Source organism: Bos mutus, chromosome 3 (assembly GCF_027580195.1).
Source record: "Bos mutus isolate GX-2022 chromosome 3, NWIPB_WYAK_1.1, whole genome shotgun sequence".
Lineage (NCBI taxonomy): Eukaryota > Metazoa > Chordata > Mammalia > Artiodactyla > Bovidae > Bos > Bos mutus.
The window spans coordinates 107,568,325-107,587,635 of NC_091619.1; the positions used below are offsets into that span (position 1 = coordinate 107,568,325).

Here is a 19,311-nt window from a genome sequence, read left to right on the forward strand (position 1 = left end):
GGGCTCCAAAATCACTGCAGATGGTGACTGCAGCCATGAAATTAAAAGACGCTTACTCCTTGAAAGGAAAGTTATGACCAACCTAGACAGCATATTCAAAAGCAGAGACACTATGCCAACAAAGGTTCGTCTAGTCAAGGCTATGGTTTTTCCTGTGGTCATGTATGGATGTGAGAGTTGGACCGTGAAGAAGGCTGAGGGCCAAAGAATTGATGTTTTTGAACTGTGGTGTTGGAGAAGAGTCTTGCGAATCCCTTGGACCGCAAGGAGATCCAACCAGTCCATTCTGAAGGAGATCAGCCCTGGGTGTTCTTTGGAAGGAATGATGCTAAAGCTGAAACTCCAGTACTTTGGCCACCTCATGTGAAGAGTTGACTCACTGGAAAAGACTCTGATGCTGGGAGGGATTGGGGGCAGGAGGAGAAGGGGATGACAGAGGATGAGATGGCTGGATGGCATCACTGACTCGATGGACGTGAGTCTGGGTGAACTCCGGGAGTTGGTGATGGACAGGGAGGCCTGGCGTGCTGCGATTCATGGGGTCACAAAGAGTCAGACACGACTGGGCGACTGAAATGAACTGAACTGAACCTTCTTCATTTACCCCTAGGCTACTGCTAGAATACTTCCATAATCTCTTTTAATTCTGAGCCCATGAAATAATAATAAGACAGGAGTTGATATAGTGGACATTCTTCTTTAGTAGCTCACCCTAATATGTTTTTAATTTCTATTTCTGGGGTTAAGTACTAACCAATCTGCTAATTTCCTCTTGTCTATCTGGTGCAGATCTTGCTGTGGCTTTGATCATAGTGGAGGTTTGATTGTCCGTTAGCTTCTTGATACATCGTTGCCCTGCCACAATATTACAGACCTATAAATGGAAAAAAAGTTTTGTACTAGATATATGCATCTTTCTTAAAATTGAGTGCAATTAAATGTGATATTTTAAATTTTAATTTAACTTAAAATTTAAAATCTACTCCATTAAGCCACTTTTGTTTAGTATCATGTCAAGTAGAAAGGCAGTAAACAATACTGCTTCACAGTATGATTATAATCAGGTACAATGTACACTGGATAAAAAGGCTGAAAGAAGTGTACCAAAATGCTAACAGCAGTTATGTTTAGAGGGGCAGAACTGTGGATGAATTTTTTTCCCGTATTATCTCATAATTGAAAATTCAGAATAAATAAGGAAATTTAAAGACAGTTCAATTTAAAAATAAATGTGAGAGTATAAAGTAAGTTACAGGTCCTTAAAAACCTTAACAGAATGATGAATAAGAGGATATTAATAAGCAGCCTAAACACATTACTTCTAGTGGCAGGTAGGTATGTTTCTGTTCCTGCCCCACTTGCAGACAGGGAAGGTGTGGGTACTTCAGCTGAAGAGTATACTTTTCTCTGAAATACTGTGCTACTGTTCTCTCCACAGTTTGGCCATTTTCTAACTGTAAAGGAAAGCTGGAAAAAAAAAAATTACACATTAACAACTCATCCCATTAGGAGCAAGCAAAAGTCCCAATCTACCAACTAGAGTAAGCTGCCTCACATCATCTCTGTTCTGACAAACACCAGCTTTTCTTACGTTTGATGACTGGCAGGCCTTCTTGTTACATTACAAACACGGTATTTCCGTCTCATTGTTCCACAATGAGTCACTTCAACCTTCAGACCTGTTCCCAACAAGAAAAACTGAGGTTACAGAACTGTCACAAGTGACATATTCATAACTCTAAAGCCTGCTCACCACTATAAAAACTCAAAATTCTAAACAGAAAATCTGTGAAATAGGTGATATGATTAACAAAGGATTATATATATATATAAAACATAGTTAATAATGGGTACAATCATGACAGACCTAACTCCAAACCATTTCCCTATTCTATCAAGCTATTAAAAACAGCATAAAATTTGCAAAGCCTTTAGATCAAGGGATAAAGTTCTTCATTAATTACAAAAAAAGTCCTGCTTATATTGCAGGGTTTTATGCTGGGAGAGGGAAGGAGCAATGGAAAGGAGTTACCATAACTCTCAAAACATTCTGTAACCTTCAAAGTATGTGATATCTCAACTCCCCAGGCATCACATACTGACTGAAGATCATAATTTCATAAAGTCCTTATGAAGAAAGTCTTCACAGATTTTTAAACCAGGAAGAAAAAAAAAAAAATCCCAGGCCCTTTTAACAGAAGTGGAGTGACAATTTTGTTAAAGGATAATATAGTGATACAGTTCTTTCACTACTGACCATTAGAAATCAGGGCAAAATATCAAATGTAACCAAACTAATTCCTACAGCAAGTAATCCAGACGTTCTTATGGAATCAATGACCCCTTTGAGAATGTGACAAAAGCAATAAATTCTCAGAAAAACGCAACATACACTTAATGCAGCATGTGAATTTAGATGTTACTGGATCCATGAGTCCATCTGTGGAGCTTAGGGGTTTGAGGATCCCAGGTCTGCTTTAGAAGGTGAAGCTGTGGGCTTTTAAACCATTGGCTGAAATTCTTTGGGATGAATTTTCCTAAGCAATGGTGTCCAAAAGGATGTTCTGAGATGATATGATTTCTACACCTGTACTAAAATCACTACTAGTAATGTTCCTGAGCACATGAAATATAGCTACTGTGACTGAAAAATTTTTTTTCTTTTGTACCTCTGTATCCCATAGTGCAGATGTTCTCAACCTGAGGTGACTCTGACCTCCAGGGGAGATTTGGTAATGTCTGGAGACATTTTTGGGGGCTTCCCTGATTGTTAAAACTGGGGGTGCTATTGGCATCTAGTGGATGCTAGATTTAGGAATGGGTGGATCCAGGGATGCTGCTAAATTATATTGCAATGCACAGAACAGCACTACCTCCCATCCCCGACCACAACAAAGAATTATCCAGCCCAAAATATCAATAGTGCCAAGGTTGAGAAACCCTGCTACAGTATAACTTATTTTCCTATCTACTAACTGCAGAACCAAACACAAAGTTCAATCACAGTAGTATTTTCTTAGGACGTATCAGCACAAACTAAGACGCTACGTGGACACAGTGCCGCTATACCAGACTGGTACGAGGGTTTTTGACTCTTAACTGAGTCCGTGAGAAATAGTTTTTGTTAGTAACTATCTTTACAAAACTAAACTTTCAGGTCAATTAGAGCATTTATTATGCTTCTATATTATAAATGAAAATAGAAAATATTACCAAGAGAAGGTCTTTCAAGAAGGAAATACCAACTATATGAAGTAAACAAGATGTAAAAATACTGTTTGGGGGAAAACATAGAAAAATTTAAAACAAATTTCTGTTATCTATACTACTTAGCAATTTGTTTTCCAATCTTCCCTTTGAATTAAAAAAAATTATCAGTAAGGTTATACAAGCCTACTAAATAAGTTTTTATCAAAAATAAAACTGACACTCTTACATACATATGGTACTTTTACCATAAACTTCCTCCAATATTTCTGCTATTTAACTATGATGAATTATTGCAAAAGAAACCACCCTAAAGTTATTATTAATTATTTAGGAAAAAGTTCAACTGGAATCAAATGAATATTGTACTAGGAAGTGTATTCATTATACCACAATTTGTACCATTATTAAACAGTTTTCATCAAATTTCTCATGCTGACTAAAAATTAAACTTAAATATATAGTATAAAACATGTAACTTTGATTCTCTTGTGTTACTGAGATAGGAATACATGATGTACTTTAAAGAGTTCTCTCTCTCTCTTTTAAAAGCTTTCCTGACTTTGAATGGAGGAAAAAATCATCAGTTTGTCAATTAGATCTAACTCATATTTTTCTACCCCAAATCTACAGTCATAGGTGCCTAAGGTTACATCCAAATTCAGGGTTAGCAAAGAGTTGAAATTTTTTAAAAAATGGACTAGATAATTCTCTGCCCAGGTCCCTCCCCAAACCCTCCATCCAACCGAAAAATGTTTTTGGCTTTAATAAATCAAATATTGAACCTATAAACTTGGCTTTACCTTCACTATAACATCAACTTTATAATGCTTTCTAGTCATTTTTTCAGTCATTTCTTTGGCCCCCTGAGCAGTTGAAGTTAAGATCGAGTCCATGCTCTTCGGGCAGCAGTTGAATCCTTGTTCTGTACATCTTGTATTTTCTGTGATAGAGTGGTGATATGAGTTGATTGCATAGTTACCGCAAAATAATGTAAGTGACTTCATGATATCAGAGGTGGTAACTAAGCAGCAACTCCACTGGAAACCATGGCATTTAGATGATCACATATTAATGGTGGGTAATGCACTACCTTCCAACAAAGCTAACTGTGCAGTTAATATAGATTATGACAGGACGATGGTATGACTGCAATACAAGAATATATAACACTTTCTTATTCTGACAAAAATCTTGACATAAATAGATGCTTATCTTCAAAGCAGGAGGGAAATTCCTTTAAATGTTTTACTACAATGACTATCTCTCTCTTGGTTACTGAATGGCACAGAATAAATGATTACTGGAGCTAGCAGGATGTATTCAACTATACTAACTGATTTGGGGGACTGAAAGATGTTCAGAAAATAACTTCAATGCTTCACAAGCTGAAAAATTACCTGCAACAAATAGGTAAAACCTTAAAATTAAACAACATAATTATTTCTGACTATTTGAGATGTAACACTTATTATAAACAGAATTTATAGTATTCATTCTAATTAGAGAATATCAAATTTCTCTTTGTGCCTAAATAATAAAGAACTAAATACAGTGGAGTCACATCTTACATGAGGACTAAGTTCCACAGTTATGAACACGTCAAGAATCTTACATAATCAAAATTATTCTTGAAAAATCCCTTAAACTGCTGATAAAGTACACTGATATTAAATTAAATTAAATTGCTGATAAACCCATTGTATATGGGTTTGCACATAAGACTGTATATTTACATAGAAAGCTACAATTATATAAAGAATAAATAAATACAAAATATAAATTTTAGAATATAAGTGAAATTAATTTTTAATTTTTCTCTTTGGAAGACCATGTAGAAATGAATTTATATTAGTAAAATATATATATGATGTAACACCACTGTATAAATTTTAGCCGCTAACTATAAAACAGGCAAGATCAATGGTCAACTAAATAAAGTACATGAAGTTACTAAGTTTCAACTCTAGAACAACACATGAAATAGGCTAGTCCCACATCTACAAATTTACAAAGAAATAAAATATTCTGCTATCATTTCAGAAAAATAAAGAAGTCACTATATTAAAATATGTTCAAAGAATGGCTCCAGTCCTGAAGTGTCAATGTTTTGGGAATAAATTTCCTATTTTAAACAGTATGATAGGAGCATTTTTCTATGAGAGTACCTCTTTATGCCTTCAGCTAATAAGGGAAAGTATCGACAAAAAATTAGCTAGTATTAATTCCATTACTTGGTATTTCTTTCATTGAAACACTACCTAAGATGTTATGACAATGAATTTAACGTAACGTTTTAAAATTAATCCGTATTTTTACTGGTGATGTTACATGAACAGATTTAAATCTTAAAAAATTTCCATGAAAGTTTGTTATATTCATGCATTTTACAGTTAAGTTGTTCCAAATGCTAATTAACTCACCTTTTATCTCTTTGGTGAATTTTACCCGATGAGAATCAGTCAGAGGTCTTGGCTGCTCATCAATATTATGAATATCAAGAACTTCACACATGAACTGAATTACAGGTTGTGCTTTGTAGAAGGCAGTGGCAGAAACTAAGAAGAAAAACACAAAGGGTACAAATTAATGTTTCTTTAAAAAAACTCAAATCTAAGGCTCCATGATAACTAATTATAGAGTTAAAATTACCCTCTTACGTATACCTATATATCAATACATATAAAAATATTTCCAAAATTAAGCAGTTTCAACTTGACCTGTTTGACTACAAGACAAGCACAACAACAGAGAAACCTAATATTACAGTTTTTATAATCTCTTTCACCATGGGTATCTGAATCATTCCATTCCCTACTACATGTACACAGCAGTGTTCTGGCTATGAGACAAGACCTATAAAGGGACAAAGAAGGCCAGAGTGCCTCAGAAGACAAGGTTAGGTATTATTTCTTAAACTAAGCCTTGCATGCCACCCCAGATTGCTTATCTGTTCTAAGGAGAGCTTTCCCTGTCTTGTACAGATTTGAGAAGACAATGGTATTAAATGTTACTAGCGCTAATCCAAGCTACAGGTAGTAACAATATCTGCCCAATGTTATCTAGCTACAATCAGCAGTCTTTGAGGAGCCAACTAGTATGACTTCTTAATCCTGGATTTTGGAACTAGAAGAGAGCTTGACCAATAGTTAGTAGATCACCATCATTCATTTCTTAAATACTTACGGGCTGCTATTATGTGCTAAAAGATACTGGGGGTACAGTGAAAAGTAAAACCAAAACAGACAGTAGGCTGAAAAGTGAAAAGTGCTAGTCTCTCCGACGTTTCCAACTCCTTGAGATCCCATGGACTGTAGCCCATCAGGCTCCTCTGTCCATGGAATTCTCCAGACAAGAATACTGGAGTCGGTTGCCATTCTCTTCTCCAGGGGATCTGCCCAGCCCAGGGATTGAACCCAGGTCTCCTGCACTGTAGGCAGATTCTTGACTACCTGAGTCAACATGCTATCATATTATTTCCCTACCTAAAAGACATGTCCACAGTGGTACCCTTTCTCTTATTCTCCTTGGTTTAGGTTTAAATGTCTTCCACAAAATGTCTGGACGGATATTTAACAAGGCTTGAAGTAGTTAGGTAGTGAGACTATTGTGGATATTTTTTATTTTTCTTTAAATCTTTTTAATAGCACATATTACATTTTCCTTTATTTCAATATATATGTATATATATACATATATATATAAACAATATATATATTATTTCAATAATATATGAATGAAGTCTCAGCATAAAAAATCTAAACAACATAGATACAAACAGTAAAGACTTCTGGTCTCCAAGTATCTTTAAGAAGCAACCATTATTAGTAACTAATACTTAACTACTACATGTACTAATTATGGACATGGACCTACTACATGTCCCTAACAATAGATAGCTAGGTTGGTTTTGTACTTCCATATCTCGTTCTTTTAATATACACTTGAGATAAAAATAGAGATATAACTTTTAAAAACATGAGATCAGATAATAAATGTTTTATGACTTGCTTTATTGTTTTATTATTTTAAAACTAACAATGTCTTAGAGATCTTTCCATGTCAATAATTTCTTTTTAATGGCTTCATATTATTCTGTAATTTGGGTGCATGGTAATTAAGTGAATATATATGAATATATATCGCATTCTTCTCTTAATGAAAAAGAACACAAATGATAAAACATTAGAAACACTATTTTGGGCTTTGATTTCTTTTTCTCATTAGGTATCTTAGAGACAGATCTTATATGTACTAATATGGAATTATATCATTCCTTTTCACATTGCAGGATATCTCACTACCTGGATTTACTACATGTCCCTAATGATGGACAGTTATGTTGGTTTTGTATTTCCACCCAAATAAACGTTAGAAATACCTTTACAATTTCAAGCTAACTAAAAAAAGAGAGACTGATAAGACTATTTCAGCATTCTGGGTATCTTATTTAAATCTTATACATTAAAAAACTGTATACCTACATTCTTCTATTAAAAATGTGAGAATACTGTTGCACATTAAAATGAGGCAGGCAGGAAATATATCAAATAAACATATACTGCTTCTGTGTTAAATTAAAAAAAATAAGTGGATAAAGGAAAATAAATATATGGTCATTAACATGCTTATTTTGTCTTTCCTTTAATCCTACAGGTAAACTTTCTTCACTGGATTATTATAATACTAGCACTCACAATTAATTCATCTTATCTCACAGAGCTGAAACTACTAAACAAATATTATCCTGTTTAACATTCTATTAATTTTCCTTAGTGTTTACACTTTTAATCATTTTACTATTTACCATCTTCCCTACAGCAATGTAGGCATTTGAGGTGACAGAAAGTTCTTACACAAGATGGGATAAAATCGGTGAGTACAGCTGAATTAGGCATGAGTTTCAAAGAGCAAGGATCTGTCTCTCTATCCCTAACATTTTATAAACCTACATATACATGCATTTTTTCCTTCATTCCCTTTCACAAATCAACTCAGTTTAACTGAACAAGTAATATTTACATTTAGTATTTTAAAAACCTATTAACAAAATATACGACATTAAAACACTAAGGGCAATAAATGTACAATCATTTCTATAGATAATTGCTCTGAAAAAAGCATCAGATAAATTTCAGCACCATAACTAAAACTTTCACAGTACCAGGACTAGAAAGGAGCTTCCTTAATTTGATAAAAGTTATTCACCAAAATCTATGGTAAATTCAACTTAAGTTAATAGAAAGTGCTAGCTGGCATAGGAATGCAAGTTAAGAGAAATAAAAGATAAAAGGATTGGAAAGGAAGAAACAAAATTATTATTCTTTACAGTATGATTGTTGAGAGAGAAAACCCTCTAATCTATAGATAAATTATAGAATAAGAGAGTTCAGTAAATCTGCTAGATTTAAGGTCAACAGATAAAAATAAATTATATTCTTATATATTAGCAATCAACTTAAAATGTAATTTAAAAAGATACCACTTAAAAAAAAAAAAGATACCGCTTAACATCACAACAAAAAGTATAGACACTTGGGATGAAATCTAAACAAAAGATGTAGAAGACTTACTGAAATAATAGGTGTCTTTACTACTATAGATTTAAATATTAATAAATGGAGCAATATACCTTATTAGTATAAATTATTTATAAATTAATCTGTAAATTCAAAGCAATTTCAATCAAATGCCAATAAGATATAACCCTCTTGACCTCTGGAACTTAAGAAGCTGATACTAAAATTAACATGAAAGAGAAATTAAACCAGAACAGCTAAGAGAGTTTCTAAGAATAAGGTCTGCTCTAACATTCATCAAGATTTGTTATAATCCTATTCAAGTCAAGAGACTGTGGGGACAAACACAGAGACCAGCAGAATATCCTTCAAAGTCTACTTTATACAGTATATGAAACAAATTCCTATTTAGAGAACTGAACATGAAAAGAAAAACAGACATTTAAAGGAAAATATAGAACATCTTTATGATCTTTAAAGCAGGAAAGAATTTCTTAAGATACAAAAATGATTAAAAAGAGGTACCATAAACAAAGCTAAAAAAAAAACAACAGTATTCTTCACAGAGCTAGAACAAATAATTTCAAAATTTGTATGGAAATACAAAAAACCTCGAATAGCCAAAGTGATCTTGAGAAACAAGAATGGAACTGGAGGAATCAACCTACCTGACTTCAGGCTCTACTACAAAGCCACAGTTATCAAGACAGTATGGTACTGGCACAAAGACAGAAATATAGATCAATGGAACAAAATAGAAAGCCCAGAGATAAATCCACGCCCATATGGACATCTTATCTTTGACAAAGGAGGCAAGAATATACAATGGATTAAAGACAATCTCTTTAACAAGTGGTGCTGGGAAAACTGGTCAACCACTTGTAAAAGAATGAAACTAGAACACTTTCTAACACCATACACAAAAATAAACTCAAAATGGATTAAAGATCTAAACGTAAGACCAGAAACTATAAAACTCCTAGAGGAGAACATAGGCAAAACACTCTCTGACATACATCACAGCAGGATCCTCTATGACCCACCTCCCAGAATATCGGAAATAAAAGCAAAAATAAATGGGACCTAATTAAACTTAAAAGCTTCTGCACATCAAAGGAAACTATCAGCAAGGTGAAAAGACAGCCTTCAGAATGGGAGAAAATAATAGCAAATGAAGCAACTGACAAACAACTAATCTCAAAAATATACAAGCAACTCCTATAGCTCAACTCCAGAAAAATAAATGACCCAATCAACAAATGGGCCAAAGAACTAAATAGACATTTCTCCAAAGAAGACATACAGATGGCTAACAAACACATGAAAAGATGCTCAACATCACTCATTATCAGAGAAATGCAAATCAAGACCACTATGAGGTACCATTTCATACCAGTCAGAATGGCTGTGATTCAAAAGTCTACAAATAATAAATGTTGGAGAGGCTGTGGAGAAAAGGGAACCCTCTTACACTGTTGGTAGGAATGCAAACTAGTACAGCCACTATGGAGAACAGTGTGGAGATTCCTTAAAAAACTGGAAATAGAACTGCCTTATGATCCAGCAATCCCACTGCTGGGCATACACACTGAGGAAACCAGAAGGGAAAGAGACACGTGTACCCCAATGTTCATCGCAGCACTGTTTATAATAGCCAGGACATGGAAGCAACCTAGATGTCCATCAGCAGATGAATGGATAAGAAAGCTGTGGTACATATACACAATGGAGTATTACTCAGCCATTAAAAAGAATTCATTCGAATCAGTTCTAATGAGGTGGATGAAACTGGAGCCTATTATACAGAGTGAAGTAAGCCAGAAGGAAAAACACCAATACAGTATACTAACGCATATATACGGAATTTAGAAAGATGGTAACAATAACCCTGTGTACGAGACAGCAAAAGAGACACTGATGTATGGAACAGTCTTATGGACTCTGTGGGAGAGGGAGAGGGTGGGAAGATTTGGGAGAATGGCATTGAAACATGTAAAATATCATGTATGAAACGAGATGCCAGTCCAGGTTCAATGCACGATACTGGATGCTTGGGGCTAGTGCACTGGGACGACCCAGAGGGATGGTATGGGGAGGGAGGAGGGAGGAGGGTTCAGGATGGGGAGCACGTGTGTACCTGTGATGGATTCATTTTGATATTTGGCAAAACTAATACAATTATGTAAAGTTTAAAAATAAAATAAAATTAAAAAAAAACAACAACAGGCAAATGGATATGTATAATACATACAACAAATGATTACTATCCAGAATATGTCATGAGTGCCTATAAATCAAGCTTAAAACAGTAACAGTGCCAAAAGACACATGGCTAGGTATTTCACAGAAGAGAAAACCTAAATGTCAAAAAACAATTTTTCACTATTTTATTTGTAATAAAGGAAATACATATAAAAACTCTATTGAGCTATCATTTTATACCAATCAAAATGGGCCAAAAACGTTACAATGGATAATACAAGCTGACAATAAGCCAAAGGAAGAATGAAGAATGAAAATTCTCATACAGTATCTAGGAATATAAAGTGATATGGTCAGGAGCAAACGGTAATTTATAGTAAGTTTGAAGATGAGCATAATTTCCAACTCAACAACTCCACTCTACTGGAATATATGCTCTATAAAAATCCCATTATCTGTGGAGGGCAACATGAATAAGAATGCTTACTGTAGGACAGTTTATAATGATAAAAAGAATGGACACAACCTAAATAACCATCAGTCAGATGGATACATTTGTACTACATTCATATAAACAAAATAAATGAGCAGGTGCTAGAATGCAGATAAATAGAGAATAAAAAACGAGAGGAATTTGTACAAAATGAGATATTACCAACTACTTAATTGTTAGTATCTAGATATGTACAATACACAACTTAGGCAAAAAATATTCTCATTAAGGTTTTGTGATACTTTATAACTCACTTATTGATAATTGATAAAATATTATTTTACTGTTGGAAATGTATCCTTTAAAAAAATTTTTTTTAAATTTATTTGGCTGCTCTAGGTCTTAGTTGTGGCATGCAGGTTCTTTTTCTTTTTTTGCTGTTGCAACATGTGGGATGCAGCTCTCTGAGCAGGGATTGAGCCCTTGCCCCTGCACTGGGAGCTTAGAGTCTTAAAAACTGGACCACCAGGAAAGTCCCTATCCTTATTTTTTAAATTAGGTTTATTTTCTTCTTTTCATAGGTAGCAGCATTAGAATAAAGAGAAAAAAAATAAGCTTGGAAATGAAACAGATTTTAATTCTAGATCCAGACTTACTAATTATCATTTTTCAGAATTTCCATTCATTCATATGGAAAATTAGCAAAACGCCCATTACTTACAGCATTAGTGTGAAGATTCAATGTAAGATACCTACTTGTGCCCAGAAAATGGCAGAAACTCATCAGAACTCTTTTTCTCATTTTTTGAAGGATTACTCATGTCTTTTGCGCTCTGATTTATTGAGGTTTTAATTCTAGGCAAAATCATTCTGTCAATGTAAACTAACTCCTTGAAGAAGCTGAATGGGAGAGAATGTTCTATGAAGAAGTGATTAGGATTCTTTAGTTTGCACTTTACTGTGTCAAAACTGAAATTTTCTGTTAGGATGCAGCTAAAATACAGACGTGAAAAAATAATAAATATTTACCATATTTAAGGTAATAAGGACTACATGTTCCAAATTAGTCCAAGTCCAAAAGAAGAGTGTAAAATAAAGCAGTAAATAATGTTGGATCTAGGTAAAAGCATAACTGCAATTATACTTCAACCTCCTGAGAGGTTATATGCCTCAATTTTATACGTTTACTTTCATGGCTCTGAAAGTGTGAGAACAAAAATTAAGGTCACTTATTATACAATGCCTTTTAATGGTAATAGTGAACAATTTAGACACCACGTTAGACATCTCTGCATGTCTATCATTAACTAGCAAAGTATTACTGACATAGTACTCAGGAGACATTGATAAATCAAAGGGTTGGGTTTTTTTTCTGTTTTTAATAAAAAATATATTTACTAAAGGGTCACTAAAAGGTTACTAAAGGGTCACTAAATTATAAAGTGAATACAAATATTCACATAACCAACACTCATATCAAGAACTAAATATTGGTAGTATTCTCAAAACCGCTTCCCTATCCCCTTCCCAACCTTAACTTACAGTTCAACCCTCAAATCCTGGTTCTTATGGTAATCACTTTTTTCTCTTTTCAGAATTACAACGTGTAAGTACAGATCACTAAGGACAATTTATTGTTTCCAGTTCTTCAATTTTATCTAACTGGAAACATAAAACATAAAATCTTTTTGAGACTTGCTAAACATTGTTTCTATTTAAACAACTATTTTCTTCATTTCCATTGCTCTGCCTAACACTCCACTGAATAAAATACAGTTTATTCACTTTAATGTTGGTGGACAGTGGATAGAACTTTGTGCTTTCACTGCCAGGGGCTCAAGTTCAACCCCTGGCCAGGCCACTAAGATCCCACAAGGTGTCCTGCGGCAAAAACCAAACAAACAAAAGCCTGATTATTAATCGTGGTGGACTATTTATGCTGGCACTTTCCTTTGGTTATTAGAATAATGTTATGACTATCTTATAGATGGCCTTTTTGATATACATACACATGTGTATTTCTCTAATAGAAAAGGTGGTATCTCAGTAGAATTGCTGAATCTAAAGCTGAGCGTCGAAGAATTGATGCTTTTGAACTGCGGTGTTAGAGAAGACTATTCAGAGTCCCTCAGACTGCAAGGAGATCAAACCAGCCAATCCTCAAGGACATCAGTTCTGAATAGTCATTGGAAGGACTGATGCTGAGGCTGAAGCTCCAATCCTTTGGTCACCTTACGTGAAGAACTGACTCATTAGAAAAGACCCTGACTGGGAAAGATTGGGAAAGATTGAAGGCAGGAGGAGAAGGGGACAACAGAGAATGAGATGGTTGGATGGCATCACTGAATCCATGGACATGAGTCCATTGATTTGAGCAAGCTCCGCGAGTTGGTGATGGACAGGGAAGCCTGGTGTGCTGCAGTCCAAGGGGATCACAGTTGGACATGACTGAGCGACTGAAATGAACTAAGGATGTGTATCTCTAACTTTCCTGGATAATGCCAAAATCTTCCAAAGTGGTTTTAACAACTAACTCTCTCACAAGCAGAGTTTAAGAGTTTACTGCTAGCCTTTCTGGGGATGTGACATCTCATTTAAAAAAACTATTTGAGGTATAACTTACATACAATAAAATGCATTTTAACTGTACAGCTCAATGATTTTGACAAACATATACCTCAACGCTATTTGTTGTTGTTGTCCAGTTGTTCAGTTGTGTCCGACTCTTTCCGACCCCATGGACTGCAGCATGCCAGGACTCCCTGTCCTTAACCATCTCTTGGAGCTTGCTCAAATTCATGTCCATTGAGTCAGTGATGCCATCCAACCATCTCATCCTCTATGCTATTATCACTCCAATTAAGACAAAATATATCATCACCCCCGAAAGTACTTTCCTGCCCCTCTTTAATCAGCTTCCATCACATCTGCTGCAGGCAACCACTGATCTGATTCCTTTCATAATAAATTTGTTCCAGAATTTCACATAAATGGAATTATATGGTATACATTATTTCGTTTAGCTTTTTGCACATCTTTCTTGAGATTCATCTATACCATTTTATAAATTAGTTTTTTAAAATTGCTGGATAGTATTTCATCGTGTAAATAAATCACAATTTGTTTCTCAGTTTACTCGTTGCTGGGCATTTGGGTTGTTTCCAGATCCTAGTTATTATGAATATGTACAAACCTTTGTACGGACCTATTTTTTTCATTTCTCTTGGGGAAAGACCTAAGAATAGTTAGGACATATGGCAAGAAAATATTTAAATTTTTTAAAATCTGCCAAAATATTTTTCAAAGTGGTTGTACTGTTTTATACTCCTACCGTTTCCAATTGTTCCATATTCTTGCCAACACTTAGCATTGCTGGGTTTTTTACTTTAGCAAATCTAGCAAGTGTGAAGTGATATCTCATTGTGGTTTTTATCTGCATTTTCCAGATGACCAATGATGTTTAATATCTTCTCAGGTGCTATTGACCATTCCCATAATCTTTTGTGCAGTGTAAATTTTTGACCACTGTTAAAAATAGTTTGAGTTATGCAAGTTTTTCATAAATTCTAGACACAAACCTTTTGTTCAGGATATATTATGCAAATATTTGAAACTTTTTCAAATTTCAATAGCTTCCCTTTTCATCTTAACAGTGTTCTTAAGAGATGGTTTCACTTAGATTAGGTTTCCAACATACAAAGAAATCTTTGCTTACTCCAAGGGCATGAATATTTTCCCTCTTTTCTTAGAAGTTTCTCAGTTTTAATGTTTATTTTTTGTACAAATACCCAACTGTTCTAGTATCACTGAGAAGACTATTCTTTCCCCATTGAATTTTGGCCCCTCTGTCAAATATCAATCAACCACATAAGTGTTTATAGCTATTCTAATTACTTTTTAGCTTTTTGGCTAAGATCAAGTGTAGTATCTATAGCTATTTCATAACTTGATTTATATGTCCATCTTTAACCTCAGTATCACAGTTTTGCTTACTGTAGCTTTATAGCATGTCTTGAAATCAGGGATTATAAATCCTCCAACTCTGTTCTTCTTCAAAATGGTTTTAACTGTTCAAGATTCTCTGCATTTTCAAATAAATCTTAAAATCAGCTTGTCAATTTTTTTTTTTAAGTGAGATTTTTGGTGAGATTCTGGGATTGTGTTGAGTCTACAGATCAATTTGGCAATAATGAGTATCCTAACTATTTCAGTCTTCTGTGCCAAGAACATGGTCTGCATGCGTGCTAAGTCACTTCAGTCGTGTCCAACTCTTTGTGATCTCATGAACTGCAAGCTGCCAGTTTCCTCTGTTCATGGGATTTTTCAGGCAAGAATACTGGAGTGGGTTGCCATGCCCTTCTCCAGGGGATCTTCCTATCCCAGGGATCGAACCTGAGTCTCCTGCACTGTAGGCAGATTCTTTATCATCTGAGCCACCAGGGACATGGTATCTCTATTTATCTTTCTTATTTTTCTCAGGAATGTTTTATAGGCTTTCAGTGTATAGGATCTGTGTACACATCTCTTTTAAAATCTATTTCTAGTGCTCACTTTGGTAATACATGTACTAAAACTGGAATGATACAGAGATTAGCATGTCCCCTGCGCAAAGATGAAAAAAAAATCTATTCCTAAATATTTCAAAAATATTATTATGAATGGTACATGTGTTTTTCATTTTTTCCAACTGCTGATTGCCAGTATTATTTATTATACTGCTAGTATTATTATGCAACTAGTGTCTTGTGATCTGGCTAAATGCATCTATTAATTCTAGTAGGATTTTTTGGGGGAGTAGATTTCTTAGGATTTTTTTATGTAGACAATTATGTCTTCTGCAAACAGCGACAGTTGTATTACTTCCTTTACAATATTACACCTTCCTTTTTCTTGGACCACCAGCACACTGCTGGATAGAAGTAGTGAGAGTAAGCATCCTCCTCTTATTCTTAATCTTAGGACAAAGTCGTTCACTCTTTTTGACACTGAGTATGATGATGCCTGCCTGCTTTTCTAGATTCTCTGACAGGTTGGAGAAGTTTCCTTTTACTGCTAGTGTGTTACAAATTTTCATCATGATAACATTAAAATGTGTCGAATGATTCTTCTGTCTGTTGAGAAGATTACACTGTTTTGGTCAGGTGTCAGATTCAGAGGAATACGAGCCTCATAAAATTGAGTTGAAACGCCTTTTTTCTTCTGTTTCTGAAAGCATCTGTGTAAGATTGGTATCATTTTTTCTTAAATGTCAGATAAATTTTAGCAACAAAATCAACTGGCACTGGAGTTTTCTTTGTTAGAAAGGATTATGAATTCAATTTCCTTAACAGATACCAGACTATTCCAGTTTTCTTTGAGCTAACTTTTTAACATTGTGTTTAAGTTATCAAATTAACTGGTATAAAACTGTTCCCAACATTCCCTTATCAACCTTTCAGTTTTGAAAGATCTTTAATGATAAACCCTTCTTAAATTTTTGACACTAGTAATCTGTTTGGTTTTTTCTTTTTTTTGATTAGCCTTCCTACGAGTTTAAAATTTTTATTAACTTTTTTAAAAGAATCAACTTTTGGTTTCATTCATTTTCTATACTGTTTTCTATTTAATTAACTTTTGCTCGGAGTTTTATTTCTTACTTTCTATTTGAGCTTAATTTTTTCTTCTAGTTGAAGATAGAAACTTCATACGGTAGTCTGCCTCCAACATGGTCCCTAATAAGTCTTGCCTCATGGGACTCTGCACCTTTGTGTAAGTCTCTCCTACACTGAATATAACTGGTTTATGTAACTAATAAGACATTACAAAACTGGCAGAATATAGCTTTCAATACTAGGCCTTAATGTCATTATAGCGTCTGCCTTGCTCTCTCATGGATTGCTTGCTCCAAAGAAGCCAGCCACAACATCATGAGAACACTTAACCAACCCTGCCTGTTGAGAGGTCCAGGTGGCAAGAAACTAGGTCTCTAGCACAAACTTACCAATTGAGTTTTACAGATAATAAAACAAGACTTACTCATCCATTTAAACATTCAAGTATCTACTACATCAGGGACTCCTTTGTGGGTTGGAATTTAAAGATAAACCAGACAAAGCCTCTCCATTTTAAGAATAGATTCTGGTCAAGCAACTCAGTTCATTCCTTCCCCAAACTCCACTAAAACTCTGGTAAGGAATTAAGGAGAAAAAAAAAAGAAAGCATAAATCTAGAGGGAAGGGAGGATCGAAATAGAAAATGTACCATTTTAGAAGATGAAAAACAAGTAGCCAAGCTGTAACTGACAGAGCAGATGGAATTCTCAAAAGGTGTGAGAAATGGCAGTATCAGGTACCTCTGAAACTGGTGATAAAAGAATGGAGGTGTTGCAGAAAAATAAAGACAAAAGCTGTTTGAGAAGCAGGTAGAGTCCTAGATTCCTGTCTAGCTCCATTCACATTGTGGAACCACTGCCTCATCTTTATCCTGGCATAATCTGTAAGCATATTCTCTGGCAAACGTAAAAGACTTTTTGGAGGGATGATGTCAGGCACAGCTGAGGGCACAAGACTGTACCCAAAACAAAGAATTAAGTGACAATAAATATTAATTCCTGAATGCAGACACTCCCCAAGCCAAAATCCCCAACTTGGCTTCCAGAATGCAGGTAACAAGACTATTACCCTTCAGGCAGGAGTCTGGAAGTCTCATCTCTGGGTAATTGACCAGCTAAGAAGAAAGACCTAACTAAGGTCACTAACATTATAGGTTCCCTAGGATCAGCCCAATTAAACCACTCTATGATAAAGCTCAAAGTCAACTAGTCCCACTAATGAATTCAAAGCATCGAGTCAATGTTTTAGATTCCCACTGCATCATGAATAAATAATCAAGGACACCATATACTTGAAGGAAGCTTCCGAAATGGAGGACAGTGATCAAAACAAACAAACAAACAAAACAGAATTTGGAGGAAGCATAAGCATGTGCAAGAAAAAGAAAACTCTAAGATAAATTATCTTCAGTGAGCACAGAGAAGATACTACCATATGTGAAACAAGAATAGTATGCTATTATAAAATAACATTCAAGAAATAAAAAAGAATGATTAGAAATTAAAAGCATAATAGCAAAAATGAAAAAGTGAAGAGGTTTAAAGGATAAAGGTAAGTAAATTTTCGAGAAAGCAAAGTAATATAAGGGAAACAAAACTTCACCACAGCTGTTTAAAAAGTTGGAACATCACTGTTAAATTTATGAAGGAAAAATTATTTCCAACATAGAAACCCAACTAAACTTTCATTTAGGTTTGTTGATTCATTTTCCAATGTGTAAAGCATCAAAAATTTTTGCTTCTTGTGTACCCTTTTCTCATGAAACTTCTAAATATTAAAAAATGAGGGGTAGGGAGAGAAATGGATACAGAGAATGATGTTTGATCCCAAGACGACAGCTGTGCATCAAATATGAAGAACATACTCAATTAGCCTGAAGCAGTGTGAATCAAGAAACAGATTTGTTGGAAACTGTCACTGAAATTCCTGCTGGAAAATACTCTTTTTCTAATGTGAGGTTAGACTAAATAAAGCCTGATACAGGTATCTTTACTTGGCTGAGTTTGATCAGTGTTGATAAACCTGCTGCTTGCCTATTTCACCCTAAAGAAAGGTTCTGCTTTGTTCTGCTTCTGAGGACTAATTTGAATACTATAAAAATCAAATTGTTGACTTTCACTTTCACTGAGGGATCTTATACCTGAACTTAAGGCAATCATATGAAGCAAGTGACACTAATATTGTGATTAATAAATTATTTATTGAAAATCTGTTTTCCGTGCAAGAAAGCATATTCAGTGTGAACTTCTGATTCAAGCAGAATAAATTATAATTATCAAATTCTGCTTATATATTCTATTTTCTTCTAGCAGCAAAACAGTGAATATTCCTTAGAAAGCTACATTTTACTGAAAAGCAC

The 19,311-nt window shown here is 34.6% G+C and overlaps 1 protein-coding gene and 1 pseudogene across 5 annotated transcripts in view; one reads left to right on the plus strand and one right to left on the minus strand.

The window, feature by feature from the left end:
• LOC102274366 (argonaute RISC catalytic component 3) overlaps nucleotides 1-19,311 on the minus strand; it is a 118,486-nt gene that overhangs the window by 35,847 nt on the left and 63,328 nt on the right. For all 5 annotated transcript variants that reach the window (XM_070368437.1, XM_070368438.1, XM_070368441.1 and 2 more), the window contains 4 exons: nucleotides 5,631-5,765; nucleotides 1,592-1,679; nucleotides 1,320-1,467; nucleotides 755-874 (listed from right to left, as the gene is read on the minus strand). In XM_070368437.1, coding sequence (XP_070224538.1) covers nucleotides 755-874; nucleotides 1,320-1,467; nucleotides 1,592-1,679; nucleotides 5,631-5,765 — 491 coding nt within the window. The remainder of the gene's footprint in view (nucleotides 1-754; nucleotides 875-1,319; nucleotides 1,468-1,591; nucleotides 1,680-5,630; nucleotides 5,766-19,311) is intronic.
• Nucleotides 15,905-16,002, plus strand: LOC138987312 (U6 spliceosomal RNA; annotated as a pseudogene).